This window comes from Carcharhinus amblyrhynchos, chromosome 4 (genome assembly GCF_965287045.1).
Source record: "Carcharhinus amblyrhynchos chromosome 4, sCarAmb.v2.hapA, whole genome shotgun sequence".
Classification (NCBI taxonomy): domain Eukaryota; kingdom Metazoa; phylum Chordata; class Chondrichthyes; order Carcharhiniformes; family Carcharhinidae; genus Carcharhinus; species Carcharhinus amblyrhynchos.
Window position 1 is genome coordinate 42648133 of NC_137327.1, and position 26564 is coordinate 42674696.

The window sequence follows — 26564 nt, forward strand, 5'->3', positions numbered from 1 at the left end:
ACAGAACCCATAATCACGATCAAAGAGCAGAAACTACAGGCAGTGGACCAATTCAATTATCTTGGCAGCACCCTCTCCCAAGAAGTGACTTTTGTTACGGAAGTTAACTGCAGAATAACAAAGGCTTGTTCTGCTTTCAGTACACTGCACCCCATTGTATGGGAACGTTGAGGAATCGGCCCAGCAACAAAACTGAAGGTCTACAGCGCCGCAGTACTCACTACCCTCCTTATGCCTGTGAAACATGGACTGTGTATCAAAGGCATGCAAGACAGCTCAATCATTTCCACATGACTTGTCTTCGCAGAGTATTACGTATCAGATGGCAAGACAAAGTACCAGACACTGAAGCTCTCTCTAGAGCAAGTCTACCATCAGTCTACAGACTGCTGATGAGAGCCCAGACCCAGTGGGCAGATCATGTCATTCGTATGCCAGATGAGCACATACCCAAGCAGCTCCTTTTTGGGGAACTCTCTGCTGGAAGACACTCGCATGGAGGGCAGAAGAAACATTACAAAGACACATTCACAGTCTCCCTGAAGTTGCTTGACATAGCCACAACCACCTGGGAAACGCTGGCATAAAACCACCCTACCTGGCGCTGCCTCATCCAGGCTGTCAAGCTTGCGAAGCAAAGTGCGTTGCTGAAGCACAACCAAAGCGTGAGCTGTGCAAGTCCAGAGCCACCAGTGCAACAACTACAGTGCCTACCCAAGCCTGTCCAATATGTGCCAGGACATTCCGTGCCCGAATTGACCTGATCAGTCATCTTCGAACACACCGCATCCAGCCTCAAAATGCCTAATGGCGTCGAGGTCGTCATCGACGACGATGGACGAACAACATATAATTTACTTATTGGAATTAGTTTAAAGAAAAATAAATAACATTTGTCTTTGACAGAAGAACAAAAGCTTTGAATTTGTAAAAATATCTGTGCGCATAAATTTGATGTTGCATTGTGTTTGATACTAGTGTACTTTCAGCAAGAGCCAACTTTAATGAAAGTTGTATTGCAACATTAGAAAATGCTATCTTGTGTTTTTTTTTAGGATTTGCATGTTGGGAAATCGAACTCTCTCCAGAAATCTGTTTGATGTTTGTGCCAAAACCACAATTGAAAACAACGTGACGGTAACGACTAAATTGTGGGACCTGTTCTGCAACTCTAAAAATCAAACAGCGACTTGTGATGAGTACTTTGTTCAAAATAATGTCTCAGAAATCCAAGGAATTCCAGGTGTAGCAAGTGGGAGAATAAAAGGTTTGTATAAAACTGGTTATATTAGTAATGCATTTCATGGAACATTTTAAACTTATGCCCTCTAGTTTTAGACTCCTCTACTTTTTCCCAAAGGTCTAAAACTAGAGGGCATAGATTTATGGTGAAAGGGGAAGAGGTACAAAAGTGTCCAGAGGGACATATTTTTCACACCAAGGGTGGTGTGTGTCTGGAACAAGCTGCCAGAGGCAGTAGTAGAGGCGGGTACAGTTTTGGCTCTTAAAAAGCATTTAGACAGTTACATGGGTAAGATGAGTATAGAAGGAATGGGCCAAATGCAGGCAAATGGGACTAGCTTAGGGCTTTTAAAAAAAAAAGGTGGCATGGACAAGTTGGGCCGAAGGGCCTGTTTCCATGCTGTAACCTCTATGACTCTATTTTTATGACTAAGGGAAATTAATGATTTGTGTATACTTGAAATGGTGAAGAATGTCATATTTTCAAAGTTAGATTCTTGTAATAAGTATAATTTCTTGCCCAATAGTTGCCTTATTTATTTTAATATGTGTTGATCCACTAGAGGGCCTCTTTTTATCTTGCAAACTTTACTTGATGCATAAGTCCCATAAGATGACAATTATAGTACAGTCCACTCATCATTAGTCAAATGAACTAAAATAAATACTTGTTTCAAATTAACCGTAAGCAGCCTGCTGGACATATGTGCACAATGTCAGCGTATTTTGCCATTCAAATAAAGAAAACAACTTCTTATTGTCTGCTATGGCCAAATTCAAATTTGTCAAATGTAAATCAAACAGTTACATACTAAAATAGCTCTGTAGAAGTAACTGACTCAAAATTTCTCTCTCCGCAGTTGCTGCCAAACCTGCTGAGCTTTTCCAGCATTTTCTGTTTTTTATTTTCATACTAACCCTGTCCCAAAGTTGTGCTACTGTTGAGTTAATTTTGTTTTTTTTTAACTGTCACAGTTGTCCATAACCCACAGGCAGAATAATGGCAAGGGTAACAGGCCTCATTACTCATGCACAAAAGCTACAGCAAATTCAGGCAAAAACTAAAGCATGATTAAATCTATAAAAGCTGTTGTTTAGGACACCCCATTATTAATATTGCAAAAGCAACATTTTGAGGATTGTCTTACAGTTGTAATGTATTGGATATGTGAAATTGCTGTAGTTGCCTGCGGTAGGTACTAAATGTGGCACAGAAGGCTAGGAATTGGTCTGAAGTGACACAAGGGGCCTGTTTGGAGTCATGTAAGGTCTGTACATTCTTTCAACATTGTGTTAAGTGTTAATTAGTGCCAATGGACCTCTATGGCACCAAATACGAACTAATGGAATTGTAGTTTCTTCCTTATTGTCTAATTACTAAATATTTTTAAATTTTTTAAAAACTTACCATTTCTTTACTGTTTCTTGTCTTTCAGTTCAATCATTCTTTCACTCATTATTTTCCTTTCTATATGTAATTTTCTGTTGAACTCATTCACTTTAATTTACGCTTCCTTCTCAGTCTTTGAGCTGTTGGGTTCCAGGCGGGAGGCACAACATTTTCTGGATGGCCTTCTCATCAGGTTCTCTCCCACCCTGACTTCTCTGCAGTTTTACAATGGGGCAGGCAAGGCTTTGGCCAGCCAATCTTCAATTTTCAGGCAGCTAGGAGTCCAGAAATAAGGGGATGCCTGGAAACTGACCCCACTCTTCCCTGATACAGGAAGGGGTGAGAGATGCTTCCGTCGACAGCCTCCTTTCAACGTTGGATTGCCCTGAATCATTTCTGGCTTCAGTGTGTGTTTCCTACCCCCAGGCCTTTCCACCAACTATCCATTTCTTCCTCTGCCCCTTCCCTGAGGTGGGACATGCCCTGACTGAGAGAAGGAAGTGCCACCTCCAATCAGTTAATGCTCATTGGAACATAGGGGCAGAATTCTCCCAAAAAAGCTTCTAAGTGTCAAATTTGCATGAAAACTGAAATAATTCATGCTGTTTTTTTCAGTGGGAGTCCAGAGAAGAATCTCCCACAATCTGTGCACTACAGAGACCACCAGCATGAATAACATTAAATTTCAGAGGGTGGAGACTATCCCTGCTGGAAAGGCTGAAGTCAGAGCACTGAGCGGGCTACTGTGCATGCACCGATCTGTCAGTGCTGAGATCCCCCCCAATGGCTGGCCAGCCCAGTGACCCCCACAATGCCGGCTCTCCATTCCCCACAGCCCAATCACTGGCCTCCCCAACCATTCACAGAAATCCGGCACTGGGAAATGCAAGGGGACGCAAACCCTCACAGCGGGATCAGAGAATTGCAGCCTAGATGTCTTGGGCAGCCAGAACTGGGGTGTCGGGGGGTGGAGTGCCCACAACTAACACAAATGGCATAAGGAACCTCCACTATCCTAAAAATGATTACTAGTTTATGATGTAAAATATAACTAAAATTAAACAGGTAAATCCAAGTCTAATTAATAGCATAATTAGATTCATTTGTGCAGCAAATTATGACTTTCAGAATTTATTAAACCAGGCTATATTGATGTTTAAGTTAGTTTATTAGTGCCACAAGTAGGCTCACATCAACAGTACAATAAAGTTACTGTGAAAATCCTCTAATTGCCACATTCTTCGGGTACACTGAGGGAGAATTTAGTGTGGTCACCGCACCTAACCAGCGTCTCTTTTGGACTGTGGGAGGAAAACGGAGAACCTGGAGGAAACCCACACAGATACAGGGAAAACATGCAGACTCCGCACAGACAGTGATCCAAGCCAGGAATCAGACCTGGGCCCCTAGTACGGTGAGGCCACCGTGCCACCCAAGTAAATGACATCAAATTATCTAAAATACTTTTGCTTATTTTCGTACTTCTGACACGGTAATACTTGAAACCTAGATGTAATTCACTCGACAGCCGAGAATATCTGCTAGCTTGCACTGGTCCTGTGTAATTCGTCTGATAAATCAGCAAAATCAACATTTTTGCATGTTGCATCGAGCATGAATAATATTTCCATGATCTTGAACATTGGATTAAAAAAAGTAATTCTGGAAATTGACCCCAACCAAGAAACTAATTGTGCTTCCAAATCAAAATAATGAGCACGTCGAGATTATACCTGTTTGTGACCTTTCAAGGACCCTCTTCAAATTGGGATTTTGGCAAGAAACTAACTAGTCTAAGCAAATGAGACTAGTAAACATTTCTGTGTAGTTTTCTTTAAATGTCATTTTCAGTGATTTAAAGTCATAGACTCACAGAATCATAGAATCCCTACAGTACTGAAGGAGCCCATTCAGCCCGTTGAACCTGCACTGACAACAATCCCATCCAGGCCCTATTCCCGTAACCCCATGTATTTACCATGCAAATCCCTTTGGCATGAAGGAACTCCAACTCACCTGACGAAGGAGCAGCGCTCCAAAAGCTAGTGGCGTTTGCTATCAAATATATCTGTTGGACTTTAACCTGGTGTTGTGACTCTTTCTGGGAATAATTGTCAAATAGATGAGTAACTCTCAAATACTGTATTTTGGATAATAATGTAAATGTACAAATAATTACACAGTACCATATTGTGTATTTTTTTAACAGTCCAAGTTTATTTAAACATATTTAATATAGCAGCTGTACTTTTTGCAGTACTGCTAAAAATTGGATTCATTACTAACTTCAAAAACTTCCAAAAATCTAGATTTGAACCTTGAACCCAACAGTATTCCAAGTGACTTTTGTATAAAATCATCATTTAAATATTTCAAATCGCACAGACTTCCAATTTTTTAAATGTCTGACCTTTTAATAATACATGATGGGCAGAATTTAATTTTTATATCTTGCACATGATGAATTTACTTCCTTTCAATTGCTGCAATCAAAATTTCACAATTTAATCTTGTTCAATTTTTCATGTAGAAAATCTATGGGGCAGCTACATGACGAAAGGGGAGATACTCCAAAAGCATTCTTTATTATCTGTTGAAGCTGCTGGATCAAAAAGAAATCTGCCAGTCTATGTTTTTGCAGACATAACGACCACCTTCACAATGATGGTTGGCATCTTCTTCCCCTCAGTAACTGGTGAGGAAACTTGAATTACTATAATAAATAACATATAATAATGTACTTGAAAAGACTGATATCACAGAGCGAATTAGCACAGTATCACGTCGAGAACCAAATCCTATCTAGACTGGTGGGATGAAGATTTCTTTCCCCTGCTGACCAAAAAGGTCTGTGGGAAATAGGATTAGATAGGCAAAGTTCAGTTTCTGAAGAACATGGCACAACAAAAACAGCATGGTTTGCCACTAAATTTAAAGTGTGATCAACAGAAGTGTATGGGCAATTAACATAATGGGAAGAGACAGTGCCTTTCTGAGGCTAGGATCGCGATATGTTAGAGCAGAGAGAGTGTTGGATGCTGATGCAAAATGTAAAAAGTGTTTCATTTTCCAATATTGAAATTTTTCGTAATGATGACCAAAAGCATATTTTCTTTCCTGGGTTAAGCAACCAGTGTCTGAAAAATAGGTGTCATGCACAAGAAAATGACTGCTACTCATTTGATTCTGTTTAACACCTAAGCAAATCTACAGCAGGATTTACTGCACAGCTTTTCAGGTGATTGAATCCCACAGAAATTGCTTGCAGACAAAAGCCAGACGTCTGCTTTACTTCCAGATGGAATCTGGAATTTCGAGAAGAATTTAGTGCTGTGCCTTCCAGGTCCATTGTTTGCACTTTCTGCCTTCAGCAGCAGTAGGTTGGTATTTTCAAGGAAGATCTTCGATGGATTTTTTTAAAAAATAGCTTTTCCTCTTCTGTGTTTATTCAGAACGTTGTTGGTCCATTCATTTACTGATTTTTGACATGCTCAGAATTCTACCACCCCTTCTCTTGTGATCTAAACTGTTTAGAGACAGGGAAGGGAAAACAACCAAAACCTTCTTGATAGCTGCTGAAGATATTTACCTAGGCCTCTCCCTAGCTACTGAAAATTGATTCCTGAAAACAGAGTAGGGATTTTTGCTCTCATCAATCATATGCATGTTAGTTCTATATGTAGTTACATAAGAGACCTGTTAAACCAACACTTAACTTACACCATCTTTAATCTTATTGTTTATGTATTTTGTTTCCCATTTCTCATGATGTAATGCTTGGTTTAACAGTGCCATCACTTTATCAGCTCTCTCCACGGTGGACTATACAGGTATTTGGATTGCTTCTTTGGCATTCTGTTGCCACTCTAGACTGACGACTAGTTCAAAATTACCCACAGGTTCCAGGTGTATAAATTAACTTAGAGAGCACTCATCTGCAAATCACAAAATACATTTAAAATTTATGTAAATCATCTGAAACCATCATAAGAACATAAGAAATAGGAGCAGGAGGAGGCCATCGAGCCCCTCGGGCCTGCCCCGCCATTCAATAAGATCATGGCTGATCTGAAGTGGTTCAGTTCCGCTTTCCCGCTTTCTCCCCATAACCCTTAATCCCCTTGCCTACCAAAAACCTATTTACCCGCGTCTTAAATATATTTAGCGAGGTAGCCTCCACCACTTCAACGGGCAGAGAATTCCAGAGATTCACCACCCTTTGAGTGAAGAATTTCCTCCTCAACTCCGTTCCAAACTGTCTCCCTCCTCCCCCCTCCCCCCATCTTGAGGCTGTGCCCTCTAGTCCTGCTGTCCTTTCTGAGCGGGAAGAACCTCTCCACCTCTACCCTATCCATCCCCTTCATCATCTTATACGTCTTAAATCGAATTAAATACCCAGGCCTTCTGAATTCAAAAAGCCAAAGTCATCTGACTCTTCCATAGAGCTTTAACTGCACTTGCCCCTTTAATGATGCTGCTGTCTGGAAGGCCTCCTCCAGCAGAGTCTAAAGTCTGCCCCCTCAATGTTGATGAGTGCTACTGAACACGCACTTCAATCCATGCACTTCCATTACATTTCACTTAGTGTGCTCCCAAGCATTGTATATAGGGTGTTACGTCAGTGTGTGACCTCTTCTATTTCATAATACTGAAGCATTTTATTCCCTTTTCACCGCAGTTTTCTCCCTGTTGAATTTAATGGTCAGAGCTAGTGACTGCGCACAGTACAGTCTGCTACTGCCAAGTCCTTTGAAATGCAGATAGCCCTATAATTTTTATAATGTCACAGAAATGTAGTTTTAATTTAACTTGTGAATAATTTCTAAATACTTTCAAGGGCTGACACTTGGAGATTGTTTCACACGTTCTTGTGCAATAATTTCTTATGTTTCCTGGTACTGAGCTCAAACATCAGAAGATCTCATCGAGACATATAAAATTCTAATAGGACTAGACAGGGTAGATGCAGGAAGGATGTTCCCGATGGTGGGAGGGTCCAGAACCAGGGATCACAGTCAGGATTCGGGATAGATCATTTAGGACGGAGATGAGACATTTCTTCACCCACAGAGTGATGAGCCTATGGAATTCATTACCACAGGAAGTAGTTGATGCCAAAACATTGAATATATTTAAAGAGGCGGTTAGATATAGCACTTGTGGCGAATGAGATCAAACGTTGTGGGGAGAAAGCAGGATTAGGCTATTGAGTTGGTCGATCAGCCATGATTATGATGAATGGCAAAGCAGGCTCAAAGGGCCAAATGGCCTCTTCATGCTCCTATCCCTTCTATGCTTCTAAGGAAATCTTGACTGCAGGCTGAGCGTATATGCTAATTGTCCAGGAAGCCTGTGCTACACTTCAATCAGCTAGTGCTTTGAATGCTATACTTGGGTTTAATTAATGAGATATATTTGGTATGTTAAGAAGCAATGGCATTTATACTTTCTGTTTAAAGTTTGTTTATTTTCACAATAGCCATTATCCTTGGTTCATGCAATTTATGTTTCATTTATTTTCCAAACTTGTATTCTTCAAGCAAAACATTTTCTGTTCATCCTCCAGGTCAATTTGAGCTGTGTTCTGATTTTCTTTTGTGTTCTAATCTAAACACATTTGCAGTGACTTCATAAAGTAAACTATTGGTGCTAGTACTAAAGCAAATAATAAAACTAACACCAGTGTAAACATTTGCACATAATTAAATTTGTTTTGTTATAATGCTAATTATGGTTCCTAACACAATACAAAGACTGCTTGAATGTAACTTCTGTGAATATTTAGTGTATTTTTTAATTAGAAATATATTCCATGCAAAAAAGCTAAACCCAATATTTAATATCCTATTTATATTACAACAGTGTCTCTGTAGGAAGCAAAGAACAAAAAGCAAACATTCCCAAATGCTGGAAATCTGAAATATTGGAAACTGACAAGTCAGGCAGCATCTGAGTGAAAGACAGGCAGGTTGATGCTTCAGGTCAGAGCTCTTTGACAAAACTGTAGTTCCCTGTCTCTTGGCCAAGAGAACTGCTAGGATTAACATTCTGTTCTTGTCACTCATTGACTTAGTGGCTCTGCAATATAAAATGAGGTATAAATCGTTCTTCTTAATTTCTTCTTTTCGCTGGGGAGAATAGCTGTCACTGGCAAGTGGAGTATTTTAATTTGTTGTGCATTGGAACACTATTTGGCATATTGCCATAAGGTAAGTAGTAAATTTGCTCTACATTTAATGTGGTAATAAAAAAAACACTGGTTTTTTTTGATAAACTGTACTAAATTATTTGTAATTTCTATCCTTCTGTATCATATTTAGCATTGTGCTTCACCAAATATAATAGAAAATTGTGATAACAATTATGTAAATTAAGATGAAGAGGGAATTGGATATAATTATATATAATATAATTTTCTGCTTTTATCTGTTAGGTATCATGGCTGGCTCTAATAGATCAGGAGACCTGAAGGATGCACAAAAGTCAATTCCTATTGGTACAATCTTGGCTATTGCTACAACTTCACTAATTTGTATCCTTTTTATTTCATTGCAAGTAGTTGTACTTGCAAAACATACAACACTGAAGGTCAAAATAGATGGCATAGAATTAATTCCTGTGATTCCATATTGGGATGCCTGTAAGGCGTGTTTGGTGCAGTTTGTGTGCCTTTCTCAGATTTTGCCAATTATCACAGTTTTTTTTATTCCAAAAATATACTTTATTCATAAAAATCTCAAATAAACTGTTGCAAATTTACATGGCTTTGAATTGCAAACAGTGCAGAATCAAAACATTTTTACAGTTTTATACAAATTACAGACAATACATTTCAATGCTTATAACTATTTACGTGCCTCAGTAAATTACTGTGTGCCGTTATTGCTCAGATTGGCACACAGTTACGCAGGTCAAGGGTATTCTGCAGTTCCCGGGCCCTCGGTCTGCCTACGTTAAAAGGCCTTATAGTGTGACCTTTCCCCCTTGTGCCTTTGCGGCGGCTGCCCCAAGCTTCAGCACATCCCTTAGCACGTAGTCCTGGACCTTGGAATGTGCCAGTCTGCAACACTCAGTCGAGGACAGTTCTTTCAACTGGAAGATCAGTAAGTTTCGGGCGGACCAAAGTGCGTCCTTCACTGAGTTGATGACCTTCCAGCAGCAGTTGATATTTGTCTTGGTGTGCGTCCCCGGAAACAGCCCGTAGAGCACAGAGTCCTGTGTCATCGAGCTGCTCGGGACGAACCTCGACAAATACCACTGCATCTCACTCGAGGCCTTCTTTGCAAAGGCACATTCCACAAGGAGGTGTGCGACCGTCTCATCAGCCCCGCAGCCACTTCAAGGGCAGCATGTGGTGCTGTTGAGACCTCGAGCGTGCATAAAGGATCTGACAGGGAGTGCCCTTCTCACCACCAGCCAAGCCAGATCTTGGTGCTTGTTTGTCAGTTCTGGTGATGAGGCATTCTGCCAGATGACACTGACAGTCTGCTCAGGGAACCATCCGACAGGATCCGCCGTCTCCTTTTCTCTCAGGTCCCCAAGGACATTACGTGCTGACCACTGCTTAATCACCATGTGGTCAAAGGCGTGCTTGTGGAAAAATTTCTCCACGAAGGATAGGTGCTGCGGTACGGTCCAACTACTCGAAGCGTTCCGCGGCAGTGTGGCCAGAACCATCCTTCACAACACTCGGGACAGGTAGAACCTCATAAAGTAGTGGCACTTGCTGTTAGTGTACCGAGGATCTACGCACAGCTTGATGCAGCCGCACACAAAGGTAGCCATCAGGATGAGGGTGGCATTGGGAACGTTTTTCCCTCCGTTCTCTGGAGATTTGCGCATCGCCTCCCTCTGGACGCGATCCATCTTTGATTTCCAGATAAACTTGAAGATGGCCTGCGTCACTGCTGCAGCGCAGTATTTGGGGATAGGCCACACCTGGGCCACGTACAACAACATGGACAGCACCTCTCACCAGATCACCAGGTTTTTTCCTGTCATGGAGAGGGAGCGTTGCTCCCACCAGCCCAGTTTCTGCCTGGCTTTGGCGATGCGCTCGTCCCAGTTTTTGGTGCATGCTCCTGCCACTCCAAACCATATCCCCAGCACCTTCAGGTAGTCTGCCTTGTTGGTGAAGGGGACAAAGGATTTGTCGGCCCAGTTCCCAAAGAACATGGCCTCGCTGTTACCCTGGTTGACTTTGGCTCCTGAGGCCAGCTCAAACTGCTCGCAGACATCACACAGTTCATTTAGCTGCAGGTTAGGAGGAAATTTGAAACTTGCAGGCTGACTCTCCAATGCAGTGTTGAGGGAGTTCCTTCTACCCCGTCAGGTAGGACTGTTCTGAAGAATGGCAGGGAATCCCAGGTAATGTCCTGGTCAATATTTATTCCTCAACTGAAGTAACTAAAACATGTGATTTGTTTATTTTATATTACTGTTTGTGACATTGATCTTCATGCAAATTAATATTTTATATAGGCATGATAGCAGATGCCTGCATTTGAAAGATACTCACATTGGCTGTAAAGCACTTTGGGATGGCTGAAGGTCATAACATAAGTCATTGCTTTTTGGCCTAAATCTTTCATTACTAGGAATGGTGAATGACTCAACTTAAGTTGTTGATGAACCTGATGAACCATTTTTTTATTCATTCGCGGGATATGGGCATCGCTGGCTGCCAGCACTATTGCCCATTCCTAGTTGCCCTTATAAAGGTTGCGGTGAGCCGCGTTCTTGAATCACTGCAGTGCATATGCCGTAGGTTGATCCACAATGCCATTAGGAGGGAGGAAGTTCCAATGATTCTCACATGGAAAGTTTAAACTCTCGATGGCTGTTTTGCCCCGTCTGAGTTGCTACAGAATGGCCTGTGGTAGTGGGAGCAAATAGCCGGAACCGCAGAGACTTGGGTTGATTGCCATATGCTAAACACAGATTTTTGCACTAATTTACTTGAAGCTGTTCATACCAGATGTACAGCCTGCTGACCATAACTCCTGGCCCACACCCCTCAAGCCCCACCCAATAAAGGTCACCCTTGTCCCAATCATGTTCACCATCTTCTAGCTTGCTCATTTCTCTCCCCTCTGCTCTGGACTCTAGTCATCCTCACCCATGTTCCCAGCCCATATTTTGGAATCCGTAGCTCCTGTCCTGTTGGAAGAGTCAGCATTGTGTGGAGATTGCTGGTGAACGAGAATCAGCACCGTTGGGCATCAGGGAAGGGACTTGAGCGCTTTTGTGGGGGGTGGTGAGGAGGAGGAGGAAAAAGAAAGAAAATTTGCATATTTTTGAGAGACAAGGGAGGGGGCTTGAGCATTGTTTAGGTTGGGGGACATTGAGCATTATTTAAGGATGAGTTTAATGCAGTCAGTGAGGGGAGGCTGTGCAACGTTAGGGATGATACTCCATTTAAACTGTAAGTCAATAAACTGAAGACAGACCTTCATGACGCAAAAGAGCAGCATGGCTTCACTGGAATTGTCATTTGGCCACCTGACCCTATTCATCCCTTTTGGAGCTTGACTGGAAAGTGCAAAGGCTCCATCTTAAAATGGTACATGGGCAGATTAAATTGCAGTCAGTGACGAGTGTGCCCTCCCTGATGCTGATTGGAAGATCTGAGCCGTTATTTCCCTGGATAATCTAGTGTACGTTGCCTTTTTAATTTGGAGAACACACAGATTTGAATTCATGGATTTCAAGGTGCCGATGGAGTTCAATTTATTTATTCTCCTAAGCATGTTGAATGCTATCTTCACAAAGCCTTTTCTTCAGGGGAAATGAACCCAGGCACTTCCATCCATTTACTGGAGCTTGAATGCCGTAAACAGGATATCAGTTTGATTGCCCATCTTGAGAGGAGGTGGGCTCTCTAAACATATAATTTTCTACTAGTTACAGAGCAGCATTACTGGAAAAGATCTGCTATAGTTCGTCAGTATCTGATTTATCTTTTGCACATGAGCACAGTGTTACAAACAAGAATCGCAGCATAAAACAATACGTACATCTGTATTCCTGACAAGTTTTCTAAAAGTCGCTACATTTTCAGCATTCACAACAAAACCAGGTAAAGCATTTCAAGTATGTACATTTCCACATGAAAAAGAAAATTAGACCTGGTGTCTTGAAATTTTATAACTAACACTAGTGCAGTTTGTGGAAACAGTTTCCATGCCTATTCCTTTGTCTTAGAATGTAGAACCCCTAAAGTGCAGAAGGAAGCCGTTCAGCCTATCGAGTCGGCACCAACCACAAACTCACTCATACTCTATCCCGTAACCCCACATATTTATCCTAATCCACTGGCACTAGGGTCAATTTAGCATGGTCAATCAACCTAACCCACACATCTTTGGAGCTTATTAAAGTTCCCAACCAACAAAGAACATCTGACTAAAGTCGCAACTGTTCTTGGGCTATGCTAATTTGCCCCATCTAGTTTCCTTGGTTGAAAAAAGATTGATCGTGTGAGACAGCTGTGCACAATTTAATTGGAGAGCAAGGGGAATTGCTTATGAAAAGGTTGTATGTATATTTTCTAATTATAAGCACTTTGGCAAAAAAAACACATCATAATATTGTCTCAAGTCTAATGGTGTTTACTTGTAAAACCGATTCTGTTGTTAATTAATTATACTTTCAGCAGTCCATAAGTTTAATTGAATTGACTTTTATTTCACTTGACTGAACTTCAGACTTAAGTAGTGTGGTGTTGTTTGGAGCATGTATTGAAGGTGTTGTACTTAGAGATAAGTAAGTACTAAATCATTTTGGAAAGAACTAAAGTCTATTGATGAAAATGTGTTTGGTTTGTTTAATGTTTTTATTGGTCCACAGTCTTTAAGTATCTTTTTAAGTAATTGATAATTCTTTCAAACCTTTAAAAGCTCCATTTTACATTGTTCAATAATGGAGAAATACATTTTAACTATTGTCACATATATTGGTATACAGTGAAAAGTATTGTTTCTTGCACACCATACAAACAAAGCATACTGTACATAGAGCACGTAGAGGAGAAAGAAAGGAGAAAGTACAGAATGTGATGTTACAGTCATAGCTAGGGTGTAGAGAAATATCAACTTAATATAAGGTAAGTCCATTCAAAAGTCTGATGGCAGCAGGAAACATTGTTCTTGAATTGGTTGGCATGTGACCTCAGACTTTTGTATCTTTTTCCCGATGGAAGAAGGCAGAAGAGAGTATGTTTGAGATGCATGGGGCCCTTGATTATGCTGCCTGTTTTTCTGAGGCAGCAGGCAGTGTAGATCAAATCAATGGATGGAAAGCATTTTGCATGATCGACTTGGTTATGTTCACAAGCCTTTGTAGTTTCTTATGGTCTTGAGCAGAGCAGGAGCCATATCAAGCTGTGATACATCCAGAATGGATGCTTTCTATGGTGCATCTGTAAAAGTGGTGAGAGCTGTAGTGGACATGCCGAATTTCCTTAGCCTCCTGAGAAATAGAGGCATTGGTGGGCTTTCTTAACTATACCAGCAGGTTGTTGGTGATCTGGACATCTTGAAACTTGAAGCTCTCAACTATTTCCATTTCATCCCTGTTAATGTAAACAGGGTAAAAAGTCTGACAACACCAGGTTTAAGTCCAACTGATTGGAGAGTTCTGGCCAGAACTCTCCATTCACCTGACGAAGGGACTAACCTCGAAAGCTAGTGAGTGTACTATCAAATAAATCGGTTGGACTTAAACTTGGTGTTGTCAGACTTTTTACTGTGTTTACCCCAGTCCAACGCCGGCATATCCACATCACCACATAATGTAAACCGGGGCATGTCCTTCACTACGCTTCCTGAAGTCGATGACTGTCTCCTTCATTTTGTTGACATTGAGGGAAAGATTATTGTCATTGGATCAGTTCACCAGATTCTCTATTTTTTTTCCTGTATTCTATCTCATCATTGTTTGAGAACTAACCCACTACAGTGGTATCATCAGCAAACTTGAAAATCGAGTTGGAGTGGAATTTGGTCGCACACTCGGGTGTATAAGGAGAAGAGTTAGGGGTTGAGGGGACAGACTTGTGGGGCACGGGTGTTGAGGATAATCATGGAGGAGGTGTTGCTGCCTGTTCTTGCTGATTGCGGTCTATGGGTTAGGCAGTCTAGGATCCAGTCATAGAGGAAGGAGCCAAGCACTAGCCATGGAGTTTGGAGATGAGTTTTGTAGGAATAATGGTGTTGAAGGCTGAGCTGTAGTCAATAAATATGAGTCTAACATAAGTGTCTTATTCAGGTTCTCCAGTGTACTTAAATCTACAATTATCTACTCAGTCTTGGGTATTTCATGCTGTCAATATAATGATTCCTTTGCTGGTTCCAAAGTTCTTTTTGTGCAAAGTATCATTTATTGCATTTTCTTTGTTTGTCTGGTCTCATAAGGAACATAAATATTTTTAAAACACTTTGCAAGCAAACCAATTTTAAGAAAAGAAGTCTGTGATTGGAACAAGAACGTTAATGGATAAATAAACTGTTTAATTATTCTGGGGAATGTGGAAGTCACGAGTAAGGCCAGCATGTGTTGCCCATCCCTAATTACCCTGGAACTGAGTTGAATGCTTGACCATTTCAGAGAACAACTAAGAGTCAATGATATTGCTGTGGTTCTGGAGTCACACATAGGCCAGATCAGATAGGAATGGCAGATTCCCTTCCCAAAAGGGATCAGTAAATTAAACTAAGCTCTCCTCAAAATGATGCTCTGATGTAGTCACAGGGAGCTTGTTTTGAATCCATTTAACGCCTATGTATATTAAATTCAATCTGGATTCACTGCTAGAGTCTCTTTTAACAATTTTCAGAAGTGCTATTTGCTGTGAAGCCTAATTGTTGGATATTTTGAAAATGGAAAAACAAGTTTTAACTTTGCTGTTCTCACTCTGACACAAACACAGACACTCACACAACTCGCACATACTCTTACATTCTCTCTCAACTGTATTCTTTCTCATATGCGCACCCTGTGACAACAACTCTCTCACACATCCTATTGTCCGCTCTCCCACGTGCCTGTCTTCTCTCTCATGCCCACCTTCTTGCCCTCTTATTACGCTTGCCCTCTGCTGTTTACTCACGCCCACTCTCTCTTGTGCTCACACAGTCACCCTCCCCTCCTGGTTCGCTTGCTCGTTTGACTGACCTCACACACTCTCACAACTGCCCCCGCATGACTGCTGTCGCCCAACCGCCCTCGCGCCCCTTCGCCCGACCGCCGGCCTGACTGCAGTTAACACTCAAGGTCAGTTTCATTTTTGTTATTGGAAAAGTTCTATATGTAATAAATTTTTGTATTTCTTTTTTGTCCCCAGGTATGGTGATGCAGTGAATAATAATCTAGTTGTTGGTACTCTGGCCTGGCCTTCTCCTTGGGTTATTGTGATAGGTTCCTTTTTCTCTACCTGTGGAGCTGGTTTACAGAGCTTAACTGGTGCTCCACGTTTGTTGCAAGCCATAGCTAAAGATAATATCATTCCTTTCCTGCAGGTTAGTACAGCTATATATTTGTTTTGGTTAAACCTCCTTACTGCTACATCGTACATTTTTAGCTATGATGTGGAGATGCCAGCGTTGGACTGGGTTGAGCCCAGTAAGAAGTCTCTCAACACCAGGTTAAAGTCCAACAGGTTTATTTGGTAGCATGAGGTTTCGGAGCGCTGCTCCTTCCTCAGGTGAATCAAAAGCTGGATTCACAAACAGGGCATATATAGCCAGAGACACAATTGCAAGATAGTGCAACATTCCAACCATTATCTTGCAATTGCGCCTCTGTCTGTATATGCCATGTTTGTGAACCAACTCTCCACTCACTTAAGTCAGGAGCAGCGCTCTGAAAGCTCATGGTGCCAAATAAACCTGCTGGACTTTAGCCTGGTGTTGTGAGGCTTCTTACTGTATATTTTTAAGGCAATTTTTGTACAAATGATTTAGCCATTGTTTGTTTTGGAGAATTTTTTTTGGCTGCCTCTCCTTAACGTATCTTCAGGCTACTTCTGTGTACACTCTAACATTACACTTCATTCCACATGTTCAAATACTTGAAAGATAGATCATTCCAAAAATTTCAGGTTTTAAAATAAGAAAAAGTTAAGAAACCAGATGACAGTAAATCTTTGCTCATTCCCAACAAAATTAATTGGAGAAAGAGAGTTATCTCTATTTCCATTGTTAATTGTTGATTTTGTCTGTATAACTGATGACTGAGTAGAAGCAGAGAGTGCTCATTAGCTACCATCACAAAATTTAATAAGAACAAATGTCATGTGAAAAGCGATATTTCAAAATGTTTCAGCTTGTGTTTGCCTTATCACTATAATTTGTAGAGGTAGGAATTTCAGCTTCAGTGTCTTTTTTTTATAATTTCTAATTAAACAGAAATGTTCAGCAGAGCATTATTGTAATATTTCAGTCACACAACTTTCAGTTTTCCCTTCAGAGCTTATTTCCCATTTCTATTTGACTGTATCAAAGAAATAAACCACTGTCAGTAATAGGTTTGTCTCAGCAGATATCTCCATAATTGTGATTAATAATTAGGTATAGAAATCTTGGTGCAGAACATTTTTTGAAAGCTGTTTAAATTCACTTCTTTCTCTTGGTGTGGTCATTGTCTGCCTCACTGTCATTTTGGTTTCTCTGCAGAAATATAGAGATTTTTAGAATCATCAAAGAATTTTCAAAGCATAAAATGTAGCTCTTTTTAATACCTGTGTAGACTCCAGATAGTAAATCTCAGAATGTATAGCCTCAGTAAAGAAAATGTGTCCGTTTATCTAATGCTTTCCACAATTTCTCAAAGTATTTGACATCTTCTATTTTGGTAATAGTATTTTTTAAAACAAAGTGCTTTTTTTTTAATTGAGACTTCTTTTGATAAGGTGATGAAATGAATCAGAAATAGTAATGTGACTTTCTATTCATGATTTTGAATTTTAAGATTTTGTTGGTACCTCATATATTGCAGGTGTTTGGCAATGGAAAAGTCAATGGTGAGCCAACATGGGCCCTTCTTTTAACAGCAATCATTGCTGAACTTGGAATTCTTATAGCGTCTCTTGATATGGTGGCTCCCATTCTCTCAATGTAAGTAAAGTTTTCCATTTTGAATCAATCACTATCTTAAATTTTAATTTCTCAGAAGTCTTCATTTTCACTGTCTTCTGCATCTCATCATTTCCATTATTAAAAATATTTTTCTCCCCTCTATTTTTAAAAAGTAATGTATCTATATCACTTTCAAGTTTAATTGCGAGATATCCAAAACCTAGTCTTGGGCACTAGGCAGAACATGTCCATTACTGTGTGAGTAAATAAAAGACTGCATACACATTTCTTGTTCACATTTGTTCTTTTGGTCAAAATTAAAAGCAAATTATTGCAGACACTAGAATCTGAAACCAAAAGAGAAAATGCTGGAAAATCTCAGTAGGTCTGGCAGTATCTGTAAGGAGAGAAAAGAGCTGACGTATTGAGTCCAGGTGACTGCTTGCCAAAGCTTTGGCGAAGGCTTTGACAAAGAGTCATCTGAACTTGAAACTTCAGCTCTTTTCTCTCCTTACAGATGCTGCCGGACTTGCTGAGATTTTCCAGCATTTTCCCTTTTGTTCTCGTGGTCAATTTGGTCTGAGTACTCAATACAACTACATAAATGGCAGCAACAGGAGAAACTCCTCCTGTTTTCTATTCTGTATTTTAGACCATTAGCCCACGGCAATTTAAAATTGCGATGAGGAGGAATTTCTTCTCTCAGAGGGTGAATCTTTGGAATTCTCTGCTCTGTGGGCTGTGGGAACCTCAATTATTGAGCATGTTCAAGGCAGTATTCAGTAGATTTCTGGAGACTAATGACACCAAGGGATATGGAGATAGTGCAGGAAAATGGCATTGAGGTAGATGATCAGCCATGATCTAATTGAATGGCAGAGCAGGCTTGATGGGCTGAATGGCTTTCTTCTGTTCCTATGCAATATGATCATCTTTGATCAGCGTCAAATCCAGATGAGTGACTGTATCGAAAGCATTGTAATTAATCTTACAGCTTTAATTGCCTTAGTGTTATTGAACTCACAGATCTTCTTGCAATCAATCGACGTACAAATCTACGCCAAATTTAACTATATATTTCACAATTATTTCATAGCTTCTGATTCTATTTGGAGAGCAATTTCAATTTGCTACTAAGCACTGAACCCCTTTACTTCAGCTCTCACTTTATGAAAGATTTCTTCCGTGGGCATTTCTTGTTGAAAACCATATAGTTATGATATTGAAGTTAAGCTGCAAAATAAAACTAAAGAATCGAGAAAGCAGAGAAATCCAGGAAAGAATGGAAAATTAAAGATTTTTTGGGTTAAATAGAGTGAGTAAACAAACACAGAAAACAGGGAAAGTGAATACAGCACAAGGAGGATTGTGGAAAGGGGACCCTAAAAGCTAGAGTACTGAAATGTTGAATCCACATTAGAAGGGGAAAAAAATTGAACTTTCCTTCAAATGACATTTATTTTCCTGCTTCCACAATGATATATTGGAATTCAAATGTTACTCTGGAGCATGTGATTCTAAACAAATTGAGTTAGTTACTGCACTGACGACGCCTACGCCCTTGACTGTGGATTTTTTCAATCTAACATGAATGGATGGCAAAATAGTCCAAAGGTGAAGAGTATGAGGTAAAAAACCATGCAATAAAGATTTAGCCCCTAAGTAACACTTCAGTTTGTGCATTGCACTTCACGGAAGACTGCACATTATCCTTCTGATGGCTAGCTTATCCTCACTACTCTGTCACAACCTCTTTACCTTGTTTTTTTTCACTTAGTTTTGATTTTTTTAAGTTTCATGTCTTGAGAAACTCTCCGAATGACCTGTTGATTTGTGCTTGACCTATGTTCCTTGAGCAGTCGTTTCAGCTGTTTGTTTTGTCTACCAACATTTTTTTAGTTCCTGATGCGTTGGAGAATTTTTGGATGGTTTGCTCCAGTTAACTTAGCTTTTTAATTGTTGTAAAAAGAAAACCATAAAGTATTCAAAAAATGAAATTAGAGCTTCTGAATTTGTAGAACAATGGCTGTGAAGAAAGTGAAAACAGAATAATTAAATTGGAATAAACTTAAAGGAAAGTAACCAAGCTCTAAGGCTGAATAATTAAAATGTATTCAAATGGAAAGTAATTTTACCAAATTAACAGTTATAGCTAAAATGATGCCACACAACTTGGATGTATTGTGGATTTTGAGGAGGTTAGTGATTTGACTTCAAGGGGGCATAAGCAGGCTGGTAGAATAGGCAGACTAAATTTAATGCAGAGAAATGTAAAGTAATTTTTTGGGTAGGAAGAAAATGAGGAGAGGCAATATAAAATGTGAAGTATGGATCTAAAAGGGGCAGTAAGAGCATAGGAATATGGGGATACACATTCACAAGTCAGTGAAGGTGGGAGGACAGGTTGAGAAAGTGGTTAATAAGGAAACAAAATCCTGGGATTTTTAAAGAGAGGTGGAGCACACAAAAGCAAGGATGTTAATGAAACTTTAGAAAACTCTGGTTCAGCTTCATTTGGAGTATTGAGTCCAATTCTGGACGTCAAACTTTAAGAAGGCTGTGAAGGCATGCATGAAGGTTTACAAGCATCATTTCAGAGATGAGGGATTTCAGTTATGTGGATCGATTGCAGAGGCTGGGGCTGTTTTCCTAGTGAAGTAATGCTTGAGGGCACATTTGATAGAGGTTTTCAAAATCACCAGTGGCCTGGATAGAGTACGTATTGGGAAACTATTCCCATTGATGGAGGGTTGAGAATCAGGAAACTGGCTTAAGGTGAGTAGTTAAAGAATCAGAGACAGCATGAAGAAAAATTTCCTTATATAGCAAGTGGTTAGGATCTGGAATGAGCTGACTGAGTGTGTGGTGGAGGCAGCCTCTGTTGCGTCTTTCAAAGAGAATTGGATTATTATCTAAATAGAGAAAAAACAATTTGGGGAAAGGCAGGGTAGTGGGATGAGCTGAATTGCTCTTGCAGAAAAACAACAGGCCATCTGCCCTCTTTCTGTGCTGTAGCTAGTCTATGCTTCTAATTTAACAACATTTATGTATCACATTTTTTGGTTTTATTTGAAAAGTTGTTCACTGTTTTCTGGGAAAAAGACAACCCTAAAGTTTTCAGTTCTGAAAGCGGTAACCACGGTTAAAGTATTTGGCTCTGTGCTTGATTCAATAACTGTAACGAGCAATGTTTGTATTTATATTTTACAGGTTTTTCTTAATGTGCTATTTGTTTGTTAACTTGGCCTGTGCGGTGCAGACACTTCTACAGACTCCCAACTGGCGTCCAAGATTTAAATACTACCATTGGTAAGAACAAATTAAAAGGCATTAAACCTATATTCTACTCCATGGGCAAAATTTCCCAGCCCTTCTTGCCAGCAGCACCTTCCGGTCCTGCTGCTGGGCAGTGGCAGTGGGCTGCTATCAGAAAACACATCATACTGTGGGGTTCCACCATATATGTTTAAATATTTTATGAAATGAAAAGCCAGATGAGCATTTTATTTGTGTCTTTTACCCTTCAATCAATATTTTTTGAATTGTTAACCTCAGTTTACAGATGAAGATGATTTGTGGTGATTATGAAGTATTACACCATTCAGATATATGCAGAGAGAAACCTACAGTTTTATGCAGTCAGTTATGAGTGCACATGGATGGGAATGGCTTTGATTTGTTTTTTGTCATTTGATCACAGCACAATAGATGCTTAATAGAAATAATTTTAAAATTCTCTTGGATCATGACTTTTTTCTGCTTGTTAAATCTAAGTCTTTAAAATGCACAGTTTTATAAAGATAAATTTTAATTTTTTGTTTTTCTTGTAGGGCTCTGTCATTTTTAGGTATGAGCATGTGCATTGCCCTAATGTTCATTTCTTCGTGGTATTATGCTCTTGTGGCTATGTTAATTGCAGGAATGATATACAAATATATTGAATATCAAGGGTGAGTATTAAAATGTTTGGAGGTTTTTCTTGACCGTGTGTTGCTTGTGATTTTCTTAATTCCTCAAGTTTAAATCCTCGGTCTTATTTTTGAATAATTGTGGAGTTGTGAAGAGATACATAACTTTAAGGAACAAAACAATTTAATTCAGGAGCCGTATTCTTAAAATGATGGGTCAGAATTTGCACCAACAATGCCTACTGTTTCTATTTTCAGCAAATTAGGGAGTGAGTGACTTTGCTAATGAGAACTATCAGCAGCACTACACCAGAATATCTTGAAAATTTTGCTTTGTTCTGCTTTTCCTTTGCTGAACACCTAACTTTGATTTCAACTGTAAAATTTCTGAGTTAACGTTCCATTAAAATTGATGGCAAGATCAGATTTTCTGAAGTAAAGCCACAGAAGTCACCACTGCCAATCAAATCATTGCAGGTGGTGGACTGAGTACATCTGATTTGGAGAAGTAACATTGCTTTGGGGAATTTAAATATAGTTAATATCTCAATTGCACATTTTCTTGATCAGTCTGATCAAAGCAAAACTTGCACGTCTGAAAGTTTAATATAATGCTAATACAAATGTTTATATTTTTTTCTCACACTACATCAAGGAAAATTGGGTAATCGTTGAAACATCGTGAAATTGTATCCTGTGCTAACAACTTTCTGAACTATTTCTGCAATTGCTTTCTGATGTCAATTGGAGTGGAGTAATGCACTCTTTCTAAAATACACAATTCCCAGCCAGAGCCTGATACAGTGCGAGTTGCTGAAGATCTGTTCTTGTTTTTCTCAATTAATTCACTGGATGTGAGTGCCCATCGGTATTTATTATCTATCCCTAATTGGCCTTGATGTTGGTAGTGAGCCACTCCAGTGACTGTGATGGAGTGGCTTGCGAGGCTAATTCAGAAATTGGTTAACAGCCAACCACATCACACTGAAGGTGCACATAGGTCAGAGATGGTAAAGACAGTAAATTTTCTTCCCTGAAGGGCCAGATGAAATTTTATGATAGTCTGGTAGTTTTATCGTAGCTTTATATTCCAAATTTATTAATTAACTGAAATTAAATTTTCCATCTGCGGCCATGTTCAGTAAACTCAAGTGATCATTAGTTCAGGTCTCTGGATTACAGTCCAGTAACATAATCCTGCTACCCATACCCTACTGGCAATATTTATTATTGTAATTTGTTGACCATAAATAGAAACATTGGCAGGTAATTTTGTGCCCACATTCACCGTGAATGCGTACAGCGACGTGGGCACAAAATCTCACAAGAGTCAGAAAATGAGAGCCTTGCTGGCCAGATCTTGTTTTCTGATTTGCCCTGTCCTTCACTGGTGACGTCACGAAGTTCACACCCAGACAGGACGGAACCTCATTAAGTGCATTTATTGTATTTAAAGGGCTTCCCACTTTATGTCTGCAACCCTCCCCTCACGCCCCCGAGAAACAATTTCCTCATCAGTGAGGTTTACAATAGCTGTTTCAAATCGGGAAGCTGTCGCAGGGAACCCACTGAGGGCACAGAGGTAAGTAAAGCCTCTGGGAGAAGAGGGCATGGCAGGGCAGTGCCAACCTGGCAGCATTGTCAGGGGGCTGTGCGGGCAGGCCCTCTTGGGAGCCCTGTGGGGTGGGGGGAGGGGTGGAGGTTGCCCCGGTGCTTGCCTGGGAAAGGGAGGTTGCGCAGTGCTTGTCAGGGGGAAGGGAGGTTGCCCCAGTGCTTGTGTGGGGTTGGGGGGGGGGTTACCAGGGTGCTGCTTATGTGAAGTGGGGTTGGGGGGAGCGTATTTTTGCTTGGGGCACAGGGTGTGGATGAGGGAAAAAGTTTCTTTGTAATGCAAGTGCCCTTTAAATATGGCACCCTGATCTCTGTGGAGTAGGCATTTCCAGCTCTATCTGGCCCTGTCCTACCAGCAGAAACCACGTCTCCAGATTCTCTGTGCACAGAGTGCCAATGGATATGGAGAGAAAACTTGGCTGCACTTGTGCTATTTGCCAGTTTTCTCATACCAACCAGCACCGCTCTGTGTACAGAATGCAAGATTCTGCCCATTAAGTTGAAATTTCCACAAGCAAAGTACATTCTTAGCTATGCACCTTCCAGATCCACTGCTGTATTGCTGTGGTATGGATGTGTCATTTTTCAAGCAAGTTGTGGAGTAATTCACCACGGAGAAGCAGTGAGTATTAACGGTGCCACTTGTCGTCAATACTGCATTTTTAGCTTATTATGTACAAGCGTTGCCAACTCAGTAGGCCAACCAGTATATCCCAAAGGAATTTAAGAAGCAACATACCAGCAGAAGATTTCCAGGAGGAAATTCCAGCTCTTACAGTTAATTCTCTTGTAGAACCAAACCCAGGAGCAGATTAGCATCATTGTAAATGTTGCTGTGATGACTATTGTTTTGTGATTTCCCCTTTGACAATTGGAGATTATGGTGGTGTTGAGAAGAATTTTTTTCTTAACACTGTGGCCGGGATATTACAACCTCGCTAGGGTGAGGCTTGTAAAATCCTACCCGAGACCAAGGAGAATTCCATTCTGTGAGCCCCGCCAGCCCCGATTTTGGTGAATGCTGGTAAAATTCTGTAACTCCTGTCACCCCAAGATGGCCACTGACACCCATCTGTTCACATGTACTTATCTGTGTATAAGCAGATAATTTAAAGCTGAGTTTTGATGACGATGGAAAACGCATGCACAAATTTAAATTGTCACTCAGAATTTCAAGATGGATAAAACTTGAGCTATTTAGTATTCTCATTGAATTTTTAAAAAATTGATGCAGATGTTTTGTGTTCCTGACTTGGGCACGTTGAATCATCCAGGTACAGGGCATTGAAAAAATCCATATGGGAGAGTCAGCCAATTTCCCAACCCATTTGTAATTTTTGTGGCTGTATCCAGGTGTTCTTGGAGCATCAGAAGCAGTGACATGATAATCAGCTTCATTGTATTTGCAAGGGAGTTTGAAGTCTCCAGTCTCTGCCTTTCTGTTTGGGTGCCTGTCATAGAGAAAGTTGGAGCTAAAGGAAATTATCTAGGTGAAATAGGTATTGTATTTTGCTCTGAATAAAATAGCCCTTTCTGGTTAAGCACATAAGAACATAAGAAATAGGAGCAGGAGTAGGCCATCTAGCCCTTCGAGCCTGCCCCACCATTCAGTAAGATCATGGCTGATCTGAAGTGGCTCAGTTCCACAAGTTAAAAATAAATGAGAAACTAACTGGAGAGGATAAATATCACACTGAGGTTGGGGAATGAATAGAATTTTGGGTTGGAGTTTTAGCACTCTGTTGCCCTGGGAATCAAGACAGGTGAGGGGTGAAGCATGGAAAGGTCCATTGACCTCAGGTGGGATTTTATGGTTTTGGGCCAAGCAGGGCTGTAAAATCCCACCCCCGATCTGTCATTCACAATCACATCATGGAATGAATCAATACAACTGCATATGTATTGGCAGCAAATGTTTCTTAAATACAAGTTCAAAAGAGAATAGCGCAAATTCGAGAAGAGACATTTTAGGAGAGATGTGGAAGTGAGCAGAATCTCATCTGCCACGAGGGCACAGACTTGAAACTGTCTCGTTTCCCAGAATGAGGAATTCAACTATTTATGGTGCCAAGGAGCTGTCCACCTTGAGGAAAGAAATAAATTTTGTGGATGGCTTTTACTGCTGTTAAAGTGAACTTAACGTTTGGTCCTGCCCCTTTAACATAGAAGGCAGTTTCTCAGTTGGAAGTTGGAGAACCCTCCAGTTGCAAATGTGTATATTTTAAATGGATCTTTTTTTGAGTTGTATCCATGAGATTAGCAGCTAAATTAAAGTCAACTTCCTAGTATGAAGCTTGTAACATGAGAAACATATTTGAGTCTGCATCAATGTCTTATGCCAGCAACTAGAGCCTGGTGCATCATGATCTCATTAGGTGGTGGATATTTCTTCCATGTGCATCTTAGCAACTGGATCACTTCACTACAAATTTTATATTTCACTACGTTTAAACATTGAAGCTAAAGGATGATGTAAATGTCAGTTTGTTGCAAGTTTGGATATTTCAATGATATTTGGATATTATGACAAACTGATAAATTGTCTTTTTTAACAGTGCAGAGAAGGAATGGGGTGACGGTATTCGAGGCTTGTCATTAAGTGCAGCTCGTTATGCATTGCTGAGATTGGAAGAAGGTCCTCCACACACCAAGAATTGGAGGTAAAATAATGCATTCAGTTTAGAGCTTGTGTTATGAAACCACAGACTGACTAATAAAATGGTATGAAGCTTGATTGTATAGCAGCATTAAATAAACATGGACAAATTCATTTTAAACCTAACAGATATCCTGTCAGTGAATGGTTCATAAACCCAATCTGAATCAATATTGAATTGTAACGATTGTGTGTTGCTTTAAGCACTGCTATATTCCATGTCTTTTTGCAAGTGTTCTGCTATATTTGATATAAATACTTAATTGTTACCACCTTTCTTTTGATAATTACTTAGTAAGCTAATACAAAGCTATAGTTAATTTGACTTACTAATTAAGACTATTCATTCTTTAATAAATGAGCCAGTGGTCTTTTTACATTGTGTCAGCTTCTTACTTAGGCATACTCTAAAAATTAAGCCAAACCATTCAGGAGTTCAACTAGAAAAGACTTCTACACACCAAGGGTGGGAGAAGTTTTGAACTCTATCCCACAAGCTGTCAATAGATATTTGATCAATTGCTAATTATAAATCTGACATCAATTATCATTTGTGGAAGGGAGTTCTAAACTACTAGGTTAACAAACATTTTGTGGGATATTGGGCACAGGTGAGCATGCGGAGTTAGATCATAGGTTATCCATGATCTTATTGAATAATGGAACAAACTTGTGGAAGCAAG

At 40.1% G+C, this 26564-nt stretch overlaps 1 protein-coding gene across 2 annotated transcripts in view; it reads left to right on the forward strand.

The window, feature by feature from the left end:
- slc12a4 (solute carrier family 12 member 4) overlaps positions 1 to 26564 on the forward strand; it is a 160480-nt gene that overhangs the window by 105381 nt on the left and 28535 nt on the right. For both annotated transcript variants that reach the window (XM_080187024.1, XM_080187025.1), the window contains exons 8-16: positions 1056 to 1267; positions 5163 to 5327; positions 9066 to 9164; positions 13339 to 13396; positions 15975 to 16149; positions 17627 to 17745; positions 20917 to 21015; positions 21537 to 21656; positions 25781 to 25885. In XM_080187024.1, the coding sequence (XP_080043150.1) occupies positions 1056 to 1267; positions 5163 to 5327; positions 9066 to 9164; positions 13339 to 13396; positions 15975 to 16149; positions 17627 to 17745; positions 20917 to 21015; positions 21537 to 21656; positions 25781 to 25885 (1152 nt within the window). The remainder of the gene's footprint in view (positions 1 to 1055; positions 1268 to 5162; positions 5328 to 9065; positions 9165 to 13338; positions 13397 to 15974; positions 16150 to 17626; positions 17746 to 20916; positions 21016 to 21536; positions 21657 to 25780; positions 25886 to 26564) is intronic.